A 14161-nucleotide genomic window follows, 5' to 3' on the forward strand; every position below is an offset into this window, starting at 1 on the left:
TAAATTCTTCCAACTTTTAGATTTGATTTATTTTAAAGATAAAACCCAGGGAGGTGCTTTCTTTTGTTTAGTTATGTCTTAATGTCAGAAAGGTTTTCGTAGGTGAGATGAGATGAGATGAGATGAGAAATTAACCAGAAAGAAGGAATGAAATGAGATTTGGTTTTCTGGATTTTTGTGTCATTACTGTCACAGTCCAGCTGTGGGCTCTTGGGTAGGCCAGTGACCTGTGCTGTTTTCTCATCTGTGCTAGGGAGTCAGGCTGAGTTCTTTGAGTAAGGCTTCTTCGCTTTTCCTTGCTTACTTGGCACAGGTATGTTTGTAAATAATTTAAGACCCTTTAACTGGTTAAAGGTGCATTTAAAACATTTACTTGAAGAAATGTTAGTAAAATTACATCAAAGTATAAGTTAAAAATGTATAATTCCATACTTTTGGAATAGTGATTTGTGGAGTATTGTGCTTTCCCAGAATTCCTCATTTTAAATGTAAAGCAATAGGATTATATTAGGACCCTTCAAACTGTTGTGATTTCTGTTAAGCCTAACATACTTTAGAAGTTGTAGTTGGAGTATATGAAATAGACCAAATGGTGATAGTTGTGTTACATTCCCTATCTCTAGGTTGTTTTGCTTAATAAAAGTAATGAGCATTTAAAAATGCGTACTCATAACCACTGGCTTAACAGGTAGGTTCTGAAACAAGATAATCAATGAACTGTAAAATTTTTACTTATTTGCCCACTGAGTCATTTCTTTAATTCATGGGGACTGATTCAGAACTTTTGAAACAAGCATGGGTAAAATAGTGCCATGTATTAGTGAAGAAATGAATGGAAAAGCCTAATGTCTCTATGGAGCTTTTTTTCTGGCATTGTAATTGAGTGTGAGTCAAAATCTTTTTCAGCTTAGAAGGCCACGTAGTGGTGGTATCAGTACTACCAGGCATACATAACAGGGAAGGCAGAGGAAAAGCTATCTTTATTACCAGAAAGTTGTTCCCGAAACTCAGTTTTACTTTTGTATTAAAGAATGAAGATTTTTTATTTAGTAAACTGTTAGGGCTCAGATTCAACTTTTAAAATGCACTAAATATAAATGGCATTTTAGCATTTAGTAGAATAAGCAGTGCATTAATACTGCTGAAGTTGAAAATGTTTGAACTAGTTTGAGTCAGTAAAAAATATAGGTGAAAAACAAGAATGGAAAAACACCAGTCATTCTTATTGTCAGAACAGTGATTTTTTGGTTGAGAATCATTGGTAAATTGGATCATTCTAGTTTGAAAAGCCCATCTTCATAGACATGAAGTAGCAATGCTCTCATTTTCACAAAATCTTCCCGGAGAACTCAGCAGTTGAACTAGAATTCCTTACTTCAGTTATGCATTCCTCATTAGCTCCTTAAATCAGGTCATGATTTTTTCTTCATGCTTCATTCCATAACTTACCAGGCCTCTGTTTTTACCTGAAAGAGATTTAGTTTGCAGGCTTCAATTCAGTTCTCTCTATTTTAGATTACTTCTCTATTTTGGGATTTCTGCTTGAAGAGACTTCATGTCAACCTCCCGACATGCTTACAGAATGATACTAGCTGAAGGGCTGTACCATCTGAGGTTTCTCATCTGAGACAAATAGTTCTCCGACTTAAGTGTTAGAGAAAGTAGGTAACTGGGGTATGATTAAATTGTGGCACCACTGTAATGATTGGGATCCAGAATCATTTTTTGTTCTGGAGTTTATAAGACTAGAAGTAAAACTCATCTTTAAGTTTCCCTTCCTTTCCCCTCTCGCATCTCCCTGTAAAGTTACCATTTTTGGAGGTGCTTATTTGTTAGGCATTTTCCCATTTAAGGACAACAACCTGATGAATTAATATTTTTTATCAGCATTTTACATATGGTTAACTGAAGCTTGAAAAGAAACTGAAGAGGCTGTGCCATACTTTGAATGTGGCTCTCTTTTTGCTATCGGTACTAAACTGATTTCCTCTTCTGCCGATATGCACTGACTACTGATGTGATAGTCAAAAAATTAAATACCTCGTTGGCTAATTATTAATGATATTTTACATAGAATTATTTAATTTGACCAGTTTTCAGAGTAGATGAAAATCAGAAGTTAAATAGTTGTATAAATATATGTTTAAAGGTATATAGTTGTAACTTTGTTTTTAGAACTTTGAGCTGAATTACAGGTTTACATATTATATATTCATATATATTTTAACAATTTTCTTTTGACCCTATGGGGAAAACTTTTTTCCTTTCTTGGTGTGCCCTATAAATTGTTGATTATATTCTTTTAGATACAGCAATGTTAAGAATATTTAGTTAACATCCCTGGCTGGTGTGGCTCAGTGGATTCACCGCTGGCCTGTGAACCAAAGGATTGTTGGTTTGATTCCCAGTCAAGACACATGCCTGGGTTGCAGGCCAGGTCCCTGGTGGGGAGCGCATGAGAGGCAACCACATATTGATGTTTCTCTTCCTCTCTCTCCCCCTTCCTTCCCCTCTGTCTAAAAATAATAAATAAAAAAAATAAAATAAAAAAGAATATTTAGTTAACATTTTACAGTTACGAAAGTTTGAGATATTCTTTGTTATACTAAATTTCCTAGGTTTTTAAGGCTAACATTGCTTTTATACCACATAGAGGAGATTTGATTCCACAATGGTTGTGATGTTGTTGAACTAGATGAAGTTTTCATCTCATTTTGTATATTATGGCTGCAATGAAGCTCTATTATCTGTAAGTGTGAAGTAGGATTTCTTTCTTAAATTTAAGCCAGGAAGTGACTGGGGTTTGACTCATGGATGGTTGACCTGTGCTATTACCTAATACTGTAACTGACAGGAACTGCTGTGCTGAAACATTGGAAAGCCATTGTAGAGTCATAGTCTTCATGGCATTATTGACCTTGGCCATGTTTCAGAATATTTTGATGTGCCATATTTAATTCTGCTTGAGATTTTTTTCTAGAAGAAGATGAATTCATTTCTTTCCCGTTACAGCAACAGTTTCTTTACTTGGTAATTCCATATTTTGTCTTTAAGAAACAAAGGTACAGCCAAGGAGACCACTTTACCTTAGTTTAGAAAGTTAGGGTAGAAATAATTACATTTGACAATCTAACAATCATAGACCATAGAAAAATTGACTCTGGGAGATAATAGTTTAAAACAAGTCTCTAAGGGGAATGGAAATGTAATGATGATTATTTTGATGTATTGTTTATATCCTCACTATGTAACAGTTTCTCATTGTTACGGTAAGCAGTGTACTTAACAAACGTGTAACTTGTCCTTTAATTCCTGTCTTGGAGAATGGGTCCATCCTTCACCCAGTCCCTAGGCTGAAACTTGGGAACCATCCTAGCATGTGCTCTTTGCTTCTAGTTGTTCACCAACTCCTATAAATTTTACTCATGAGTAAAAAAAATGTTCTTAATTTTCCTTTTCCAACATGCCTCCTATCTTAAGTGTTCCATCCTCACTTCCACCCCTCCCAACTGCTCTTATAAGTTACCACTTTGGGGATGCTTACTGTATGCCCTCATGTTTCTTGTGGGTTACTGCTAAGCCTGTCTAATTTCATTTAGTCAGTCTTGGAGCCTTATCATCTACCTAAGTCCATTTTTCAAAGTACTGCCCTTTTATTCAAAATGCAAGTTTTGTCATGGCATTTTATGTCTAAAATTCTTTAATGGTTCCCACTGTGTTTAGGGTGAAATCCAAACTCATGGACATGGTTTAACAGTGTTTTCTACTTTTAGATCATACTCTGCTTGTGGGTCATGAAATAATATCAGAGTGTATTGCATACAGTAGGGGTAAATATTTCATTAAACCTTTCCAGTTATATATTTCATACATGTAACATATACTTATAAAGCTTATATATTTGTGTGTACTAGTAACATTATGAAAAGCATTTTTTAGAGTGGATTGTGGTGAGGATAGACATAATTTGTCTCATCTTTCCACATGCAGTGACTTGTGCCATTTCAGCTTAATTGGATTTTTGACTGTTTTTATACCTTTGCTTATTTGCTCCTTGTTCAGAAGAATGTCCATTCTTCAATTTAGCTAATTCACAGATTTCACTCTCTCCAGAAATCTTTCCCTGCTGGCAGTTTACCATAGTAAATACATATTGTGTTGCAACCTAGTACACATATAAATTCCCACATAAGTGAAAAAAAGGTCCATGAAACAATATCCTACCTATATGAGATGCTTTCTTTCCCCCTTGCCTTCTATCTTACCTTGTCTCACATGGCGTTATTCTTATGTGTTTACTACTCTTTTTCCACTGAGGATAGGGTCCCTCTCTGGTATTATATCCAGCACCAAAGCACATATACAGAGTCAATAGATGTTGATTAAATTAAGGGAATATTGAATCAGTGTATGCTTCTAAAACTCTTACTGTTACAGGGTGCAGCCAAGAGGGGGACCCCCAATAGGCATTTGAAATGGGGTCCAGAACTCAAGGTGTCTAGGAGATTTTAGGACGTCTTCACCCCCCACCCCCAGGGTGTGGGTTGAGGGAAGGGACAAATGGAGCAGGGCCTTTGAGAGCTGTTTTGTGTAGCAACAGCCTTGTAGCTAACCTCTGATGTGGTCATTTAACATATCTATAACCTTTGGCTGGTGGCTTAGATGTGTTAAAAAGCTGTGGCCATGCCCTGAGCCAGGGGGATGGAAAGGGACCTCCCTCCAAGATGTGACTGGGGGGCAGGTCCCCTGAGTTACAGCACCTGTGCGGGAGCTGGGAGAAGATTGGCTCCAGGACATGGGGTCACACCTGCCCAGACCCACGATGGCGACCAGAAAAGCTGGAGAAGACAGCAGATTGAGGGCAAGTGTGCCCAAGTGTAGGAGGAGTCGGAAATGGGGCTGCAGAGGAAGATTGGCGCCAGGGATTTAAACCCAGAGGCGGCAGCCATTGAGAAGGAGAACCATGTGCAGCCCTGAGAGGGGGAACCATGCAGCTATGGAAGTGCAGAGAAGATCACAGCCCTGAGAGAGAGAACCACGCGGCCTTGACAGAGTGGGGACTCCCCCTTCCCGCAGCCCTGAGAGAGAGAACCATATGGCTCTGGCAGAGTGGGGACTCCCGTGGCCCTGGGAGAGAGGACCACGCGGCCTTGACAGAGTGGGGACCCCCGCAGCTTTAGAAGGGGGAACCACCACCTGGTTTTAGCAGAGATCCTGGTGGCTCAGTGGAGGGTGCCTGGAAGGAACCCAGGGAGGTCTCCCAGTGGAGATGGAGTACTAACTGGGAAGAACCAGAGGACTGCCTGAGCCATGGACTTCTATTTCCTTTCCTGAGATATGGTACTCTGGACTGGGCAAAGGGGGAAGGAAGGAAGGACTGTGCCTGTTTGTGGGTGTTTTAAGGGACTTTAGGATTTTTTGATAAAGACATTAGGTCACTACTTGAAGTTTGTATAGCATTAAATAAACATTTCCTTTCCTTTTCACGAATCTCTGGCATTGAGAGATGTCTTTCCTCGGGTGGCGGACATAACGGACCCGGGGCCTTCTTTCAATAATAGTATATTGTCCCAGGCCCCCCTTGTTTGTTCTGTAACATTACCAATATTAAGCCTTTAAGCTTGAGCTGTAGAAACTAACTTTTATGGTTGCTCTTTTAATGGTTTTATTACAGAAGTATAACTTTTTTCCTTACATTTTAAACTAAGACTTGCTTCTATTTTAAACTCTTAATTTTATGTTTATCAATTATGATTAGATAGTTCTAGCCTTTCATTATGATAGACATTACATTGCATTTTGTCCCATTAGTGACCTCAGAATTGATTGTCATTTTGTGATTTGTGATCAGGAAGTTTGACGAAGCCCAAATGCTGGATGCATAATGCTGATTTGTTTTATGGGAACTGAGTAGTTTCAAAAGAGAGAACTTTTCATGTATAATCATGAATCAAAAGCACATTTTTTAGGGGTGGTGTGGGATATGAAAACACAGAATAAGGTGGAGTTGAGTCATTTAATTTCTGAATTTATAACTTCATAACTGACATTTTTAAGGTTAGGTTATTTAGCTGCTTATGGTTTTCATCTTTGTGAGAGATAATTATTTGTTAAACCATTAATAGAGTCTTACGGAAAACTGTCATTGAAGAGAAATCCATTTGTTGGAATGCAGTAAAAAAAGAATGAATCAAGATCAAACCTCTAAATGCAAGTACCAGAAAAATTACAACACATCACAGTGAATTTGCAAGTGGTGAGTCTGTTTAATTTTACATGGGAATAAGTTTTTGAATTGTGTGGCATAGTGTCCTTAATTTTTATGTTTAGTTGTATTTAATAGTTGTTCTTTGCAAAAAAGTTATACTTTATTTAAAATTATTCATATTAAATTGTAACATTTTCTTTTTTTTTAAGATTTTATTTATTTGTTTTTACAGAGGGGAAGGGAGAGAGAGGGAAAGAAACAGCAATGTGCGGTTGCTCCTCACATGCCCCCTACTGGGGACCTGGCCTGTAACCCAGGCATGTACCCAGGACTGGGGATTGAACCAGTGACCCTTTAGTTCACAGGCCAGCACTCAGTCCATTGAACCACATCAGCCAGGGCTTACCTAAATATTTTCTTAAATAAGACATTTTTTAATAGAGAAATATAATCTGTAAGTAATACAAGTTTTAGAAACATCCTTCTGGATTATCAGTCTTACATGGATTTATAGCTGATGCTTCTGCATAGTTTTTTAAAAAATATTAACTTTAAAAGTATTTAAAGTCCCCTGGCTGGCGTAGCTCAGTGGATTGAGTGCAGGCTGCGAACCAAAGTGTCGCAGGTTCGATTCCCAGTCAGGGTACATGCCTGGGTTGCAGGCCGTGACCCCCAGCAACCGCACATTAATGTTTCTCTTTCTCTCTCTCTCTCTCCCTTCCCTCTCTAAAAATAAATAAATAAAATCTTAAAAAAAAGTATTTAAAGTAAGGATAACATATAGTGATAAAGAGAGGCTTAAATTAAACATTTTTTGGTAAGGTTGTAGTGTCTAATCAGACCCCCTAGGCTATCTTTATTTTTCAGTTGGCTAAAAACAATTTAGAAGTACATATGCTAACTAATAAACTTAGAAGAACACATTAATACATACATAAACTGTGAAAACCTTCTTTCTCTTTGCTCTTTTCTTGCTCAGCCCAGTGATAACCACTGTTAAGAGTTTTGTATGTGTGTTCTCTTTCACGCATTTTTCCTATTCATATACAGAAATTACACTTTTTTTCTAACAGAACCAAAAATCATTTCCTCCCCTCTTTCTCCAATACTTCAGCATACATATTATTAATTAGAGTCCGGTATTGGTTTGTAGGGGTTTTTTTAAAGGTAAATTTACATATCAGGAAATGCAACAGTCTTAAGTGTATGTTGGCTGAGTTTTGACTATTCGTAACCTGTGTATCTCAAACTCATATCAAGGTAGAGGTCTTTATCAGCACCATAGAAGTTCCCTTCTGCCCTTTCCTGGCTTGTCTTTTTCCACCTCTCCTTTCAGGAAACCACTGTTAAGGCCCCCACCCTCATTCCGCAATAGATTTGCCTATGTAACTTCTTTTTTCACTCAATACTATATGTGGATAGCTATATGGAGATCTAGATCTACCTTCTCCCCCTACTTTTTTTTTATTCTAAAATTGCAGTGACTTGGAAATAGTTTACACTATGGATATTATAATTTATTTAATCATTCCTCTCCCTCTACATGGACATTTAGGTTGTGCTGTATTTTTGTGGTTACAGAAGTGCTGTATGCCCTGGCTCACCACCTTTGGAGTATCATTAGCAAAAGGTTGCCAAATTGATTCTTAATCAGGACATATTTCTAGGTTACAGGTTCAGTCCCCCATCGGAGCACGTGTGATCTCTGGTCTGGGCTCCTACAGGAGGTGACCAGTCAGTGCCTCTCTCTCGCACCAGTGTTTCTGCTTCTCCCTTCCTCTCTCTAAAAGCAATGAAAAAATGTCCTTGGGTGAGGGATAAGAACATGCTATATACAACATATATCTGTATATTATAATAAGTATTTTTTAGGTATTACTAGAAATAAAACTGCTGGGTTAAAGAATTTGGTATTTTAATACATGCTGTCAAATTGTCCTCCAAATGATTGTATCAGTTTATATGCACACCAGTGTGACCTTTTCTGTTTGTCCTCTGAACATTGGATATTATCTGTCTCTCTAAATTTTGTCAATACAAAGGGTGAAAAGTATGCCTAGTTATTTCACATTTTCTTTTTTTTTTTTTTAAGATTTTATTTATTTGTTTTTGGAGAGGGAAGGGAGGGAGAAAGAGAGAGAGAAACATCAATGTGCTGTTGTTGGGGGCCGTGGCCTGCAACCCAGGCATGTGCTCTTACGTGGAAATTGAACCTGCGACACTTTGGTTCGCAGCCTGCGCTCAATCCACTGAGCTACACCAGCCAGGGTTTCACATTTTCTTAATCACTAGTGATGAGCCATTGGATTTTTTTCTTTTATGAATTGCCTCTCTAAGTATTTACTTTGTATGTTTCTTATTAGTTATGTGTTGTTATTTTCCAGGGATGCTTTTTGTCTTTTACCTTGTTTTTGGCATGTCCCGGGCTTTAGAACTTTTTCCTTTACGTGGTCAAACTTGGCTTATGAGTTCCATCTGTGAAGCCCTGCCTCATTCCAAGATTATAAAACCACTTGCTATTTTCTTCTACTAGCTTTGCTTTTTATTTGGAATTTAGAAGATAAAGAGAAATCACTATGAACTGAGGTGCCAGCAATATTTTTATGTGGAGAGTGAGATTCACATTGACCTTGAAGTATGAATTGAAGTTAGAGTAAGCAAAATGGCAAGAAGATTTCAGAGAGGAGAAATGGGAGATGGGGTGTATTTTCATATTCATGGAACAGTAATAAGACCACTGGCTGAGGTGGAGAGTCTGATAAAACTGTACTTTTAGAGATATATATTTTACTACATTTCTTGTCAATTATTTTGGATTTTATCATTTTCTAAAATCGGCATTCTGATATTATAGTTTTATGTCACTTTCTTTTTATAGTGACTTGAATGTTCCTCCTGAGGAAAATGTGAAGTTTAGCTGCCTGAAAAGGCAAAAAGGAAAGGTAATTTGCTGCCAGAGTAGTTTGAACATTGTAAATATTTATGTAGTCCAGTTTATTAGAGTTGAATTATAATTTCTTTAAAAAAAGTTTGTGCAGTAGTAATTTACATCATTAATGAAGTTAGTCATAGCACTCAAGTATAGTTAGTTACCAGATATCAATCTTAAAAAATGTTGCAGTACCAGTATGTCCACGAGTTACATCAAAGTTTGAGTTATGAGCTCACCATTTAATATGCAAATTAATATGTTGGAATCTCTGGCTAATGAAAGTATGTTACAAATGCCACCCTCAAGACGGAATAGCAGCATCGTGTTGCGTTTGGATGTTGCTCAGGATGTGCAATAGTTTCTGTTCAGCCACGAGCCACGCCTGGTGGATGTTACCCGAGAGCAGTGGTCCTGCAGCTCTGGTTTCTGGTGGGGATCTGCTTTGGAGCTCTGGGAAGACCACTGTTTTCTTCTCTACAATCTAATTGTAGGGGTGATGTGGCACTGATTTTCACTAATCAGGTATTTTTTTAATATTCAACATCTTATTTCCTTACTGTTTTATTTTTCTATCCTTTGCTCACTTTTTCTTGAGGATCTGTTCCTATATATCCGTGAGGATATATAGACAATTTGTTGTCTATGTATGTTTATATCCAGGAAAAATAGATACATTTTAACCTTACTTTTCACTGATGTTTTCTGTTGTGAGGAATCTCTCTCTTTTAGTGATAAGGAAAATTTAATCTCTGATAGAGGAGAATAAAAATAAAGCTCGAAATGTGAATGAGTAATTGATAATTTTGCTGCTTGTTTTGTTGGCTTGTTTACTCTCCTGTTTCTAATACTAATGAATTTAGAAATAAATAATGAAATTACCCTGTTCTGTATAATTATTGTAATGCATAATCTGTTTAGTCCTGAATGGAACTGAAACATTAAAAGAAAGTACACGACGTTAATAATATTGAATATGTCGAGAGACAGAGCCTTCTGTCATTTCTTTTAGCACTTGATGGTTGGCAAGACTGTAAATATAAATACTCTTTTTAATGTTTCTCTTTTTAGCTATGTAGATAGCTTATTTTTATTTGAGCTCCTTTAGTTTTTAAAATAATATCTTGCAAGTTAAATAGCATATTTTATCCTCTGTGACCTTTCTTGCTTAAATGATACTGATAGGTATATGAATTTTCTAATTAAAAGGTAATAAAGTTCAACTTTTACTTTTCTTAAAGACCTAGGGTCTATTCATATTTTAGACTTCATAGGTAAGGATTAATTTAGACCCTATCTGATGGAAGCAGTTGAGTGGTGTTGCATTTGAGTTCCTGTCTTATTTTCTGCATCCCCAACATTTGTAGGTTTTAGGGATGATAACATAGGGTTATTCTTTTAAAATTAAATAATCCTTAATCTTTTTTTTTCTTGTTCTGGTAGCCTTGTAGCTTTAAAGAACACTGTCAAGGTCTGTAAGAGATAGTGCCCTGAGGCTTTTCAATTAATGATAAATTATTCTTAGAATGAAGTAGTTTGGGATATAAACTGAAAATCTGGGCATCATCCTTGACTTTTTCCTCTGTGACCCCTAATATCCAGTCAATTAGTAAAAGTACTGGTTTGATTCTAACCATTTCTTTAGTTGATTTTTCTCCAAAACTAATTTTGGCTTTTGTCGTCTTTTACACTAACTGATCTTTTCACCTTCCTCACCAGAGCTTCAGTGATTCCTTTAAGGTATAAATCTTATGTTAACCCCCTGCTTCAATAGCTTTCTAATGCCTCAGAATGAAGTCTAAGCATTCTAACACGGCATCTTTGTGTACTTCGTGACACAGCCCCTTCTCACCACTCACTCTCTACTGAAGACTTGTGGTTTATGATGGTAATTTGTGATACCTCCTACAATTCTTACTCTTGGGTACCTCTTGCTTTTCCCTCTGTTTGCAGTATTGTCACTTTGCTTGGGTAACTTACTCATCTTTAAGACTAACCTCAGGTTTCAACCCCTGTAGGAAGTCTTGCCCTGATTTAACTAGCCCTGTGTTTGGTGCCTGTGGTAACAACTTGTCCACATCTCTGGAACTTACTGTATTATATTAAACCCTTTTTATGACTCTTTTCTCCATTAGATGGGTAGTTTCTTTCAGCAAAGACTATGTCTTATTTATCACTGTACCTACAGTGTTTTGCAGGTGACTGCTATGTAGTGGAGGCTCAATGAATATTTGTTGAACCTGAGTTCAGCTCTTGCTGATGCTCCTGGATTATGGATTCCTGGGTACCACTCAGCTGTGTCATACAGTTGGTGATCATTTTAAACATTTCGTTGGTGTTTGAACTGTACTCCAAAAATAATTATGACTTGATAGATCTGCAGTGGGACCTGGAAATAGCATACTTAGAAAGCTTCTGAGTTGATTCTCATTTGCTTACAGGTTTCAGAAACATCAGCCTAGTTTATCATTGTGTTATTCCATTTTATTTTATGTAAAAGTGCCCCTAGACCTTATAAGTAATTTATTGTTTAAGCTTTATGTCTACTAAAGTATGGACTTCTTTAAAGTTACTTTTTTGGTACCACAAGTATAGAAGTATCTTAACTTGAAGTACTTCATTGGGAGGCCTGTTTGCGTTTGGCTAATACTCAACTGACAAAAGCCCCATTTAAACAGGAGTCTTCTTGAGTTGATAGTAAGATTAGTTGGACTTTATTCCATGAATTTAAATATTTTTGGCAATTTGTAATTACTTTCCACTTTTTATGATTTTTCAAAAATAGTTTTTAAAGCATTTTACTATGGTTTAAAATAAACTAAATTGCGCAAATCTTAAGTGTACAGCTCAGTGAATTTTTATATAAGTTTATATCCAGAAAGCACTAACCATGTGAAGAGAGAGCATTTCTAGTCCCACAAAGGTTCCATTGTGTCTCTTTACAGTAAATAAATACCCCTCCTACCACAAAATTACTATTTTGACTTGGATGATCATCATTTAGTCTTACGCTTTAAGCTACTAAACATTTATATACACATATATCTATTTTGGTGGATATTTGTACCCATTTCTTTTGGGTTTACACATGGAATTGCTAGGTTAAGGTTAAGGACAGACTTGTGTTTAACTTCAGAAATTAGTACCAATTTGTATTCTATGATACGAGTTTATAAAGGAAATTGAAATTAAATTATTTGAAGTTTATGGTGAAATTTGAATATCCTAAAACTCCCCTTTATTTTCTAAAACGTTTTATTTTGTAAAAAATATACAAAGATGCCCTGGCTGGTGTGGCTTAGTGGACTGAGCACAGGCCTGCAAACCAAAAGGTCCCAGGTTTGATTCCTGGTTAGGGCACATGCCTGTGTTGCAGGCCAGGTCTGCAACCCAGTTGGGGTCCCTGTGAGAGGCAGCCAATCCATCTTTCTCTGACATATGGATGTTTCTCTCCCTTTTTCCCTCCTTTCCCCTCTCTCTAAAAATACATTAATAACATCTTTAAAAATATATACAAAGAAAATACAAAAAGTATCATTTTATAGTTGCCACTAAGGTAGTTTTGTTTTAGTCAAATAATATTTTTAATATAAATAACTTTTACTTTTTTCCCTCTCCTTAGGGTCATCCTTCCTTGTGGGTCAGCAGGCAGTTGTAGGACTGCAAAATGGGTCTCCGGATTCACTTTGTTGTTGACCCACATGGTTGGTGCTGCATGGGTGTGATTGTCTTTGTCTGGTTATACAATATTGTCATAATTCCAAAAATTGTCCTCTTTCCTCACTATGAAGAAGGACATATTCCAGGCATACTAATAATAAGTAAGTTTCTAGGTCTTTATTTCTTTATATAATTAAAGATTTTCCCTCATTGTGAATGTTTTTAGAATATAGCATTACTATGATAACCTTACTTTTAATATTAGTGCTATTAATACTAAGTTATTTCTAAATTATGCAAGTTTTAAAACATGATGGCCTTTATATACTACTTGGCAGGTTTAGGTAAATGTGATTATCTCTGTATCTAACTCTGGAAAATATATAAAGATCATTTTATTTAAAAGAAAAACTGGTAGAGTAGTGCTAACTTGTGTGTAAATTTTTGATATTTCTGGTATTTACTTATTGCAAATGTAGGCGTTTTAAGAATGAAGATGGTATACATTAATGAGAAGTGAGATTTTTATGATTTAGATATTATTATTATATTTGTTCTAACACTTTGAACCACTACATAATATTTTCTGCTGTAGTTCATTGGTAACAGCTTGCTATGATTAAGTTCGAAGTGACATATTTTACATGTACATGGCATTTATAGTTTCCATGTACATTATGTTATATTGACCTTGCAAGAGCTGTGGGAAATGTAATCTCTGATGTACCAATGATAACACTGAACAATACCATACGGACAGCCCTGGAGTTAGCACTTAAGAATTAAGTTTCCTGTTACAGAGGTAGTGCCTGCTTACCCCTCCCCCCAACAGAATGCTTATTTTTTATTCACTTAAAAGGTAGAATTGTGATGAATGAATCTGTCTTCTCTTACTGTTATTTTGACTAGTTTTGTATTTTAAAACTTGTAAAAAGTTCCTAGATTCTTTATTTGCAAATTAAATATCTTAAGATCTGTTGAAAGCAATAATTTAACATCACTAACTCAAAATAATTTTGAAGATAGCTAGTTAAAGTTAATGAAAAAGTTTAATTGTAGAATATGTTTTAAAATGCTACTTTAATTCATTTATAGTCCATGTAGTAATTAAAAGGGAACTCATTCATTTATATAATTATTTATAGGGAATCTCTGTAAATAAAGAACCTGATTTATAACAAGTTTATCAGTTATTCAAAGTAACATTTAAAAGTGGTAAATTTAAGGTAGTCTTCTTGGCAGTATTATTTGATGAATGAAATGAATTATTTAATTTTTTCATCTTTTGAAAATTATAAGGGGGACACCCCAAAAAACCTGAAATTTTTTTCTGGAGGGTGGGACCCTTGTAATATAGGCTTCCC

The 14161-nt window shown here is 36.1% G+C and overlaps 1 protein-coding gene across 1 annotated transcript in view; it reads left to right on the forward strand.

Moving 5' to 3' along the window:
* ZDHHC21 (zinc finger DHHC-type palmitoyltransferase 21) overlaps positions 1–14161 on the forward strand; it is a 70012-nt gene that overhangs the window by 1159 nt on the left and 54692 nt on the right. The window contains exons 2-3 of the mRNA XM_045840332.1: positions 6126–6256; positions 12760–12958. Of these exons, the coding sequence (XP_045696288.1) occupies positions 12805–12958 (154 nt within the window). The 5' untranslated portion in view covers positions 6126–6256; positions 12760–12804. The remainder of the gene's footprint in view (positions 1–6125; positions 6257–12759; positions 12959–14161) is intronic.

Source organism: Phyllostomus hastatus, unplaced genomic scaffold (genome assembly GCF_019186645.2).
Source record: "Phyllostomus hastatus isolate PE091 unplaced genomic scaffold, TTU_PhHast_1.1 phas_contig_34, whole genome shotgun sequence".
NCBI classification, from domain to species: domain Eukaryota; kingdom Metazoa; phylum Chordata; class Mammalia; order Chiroptera; family Phyllostomidae; genus Phyllostomus; species Phyllostomus hastatus.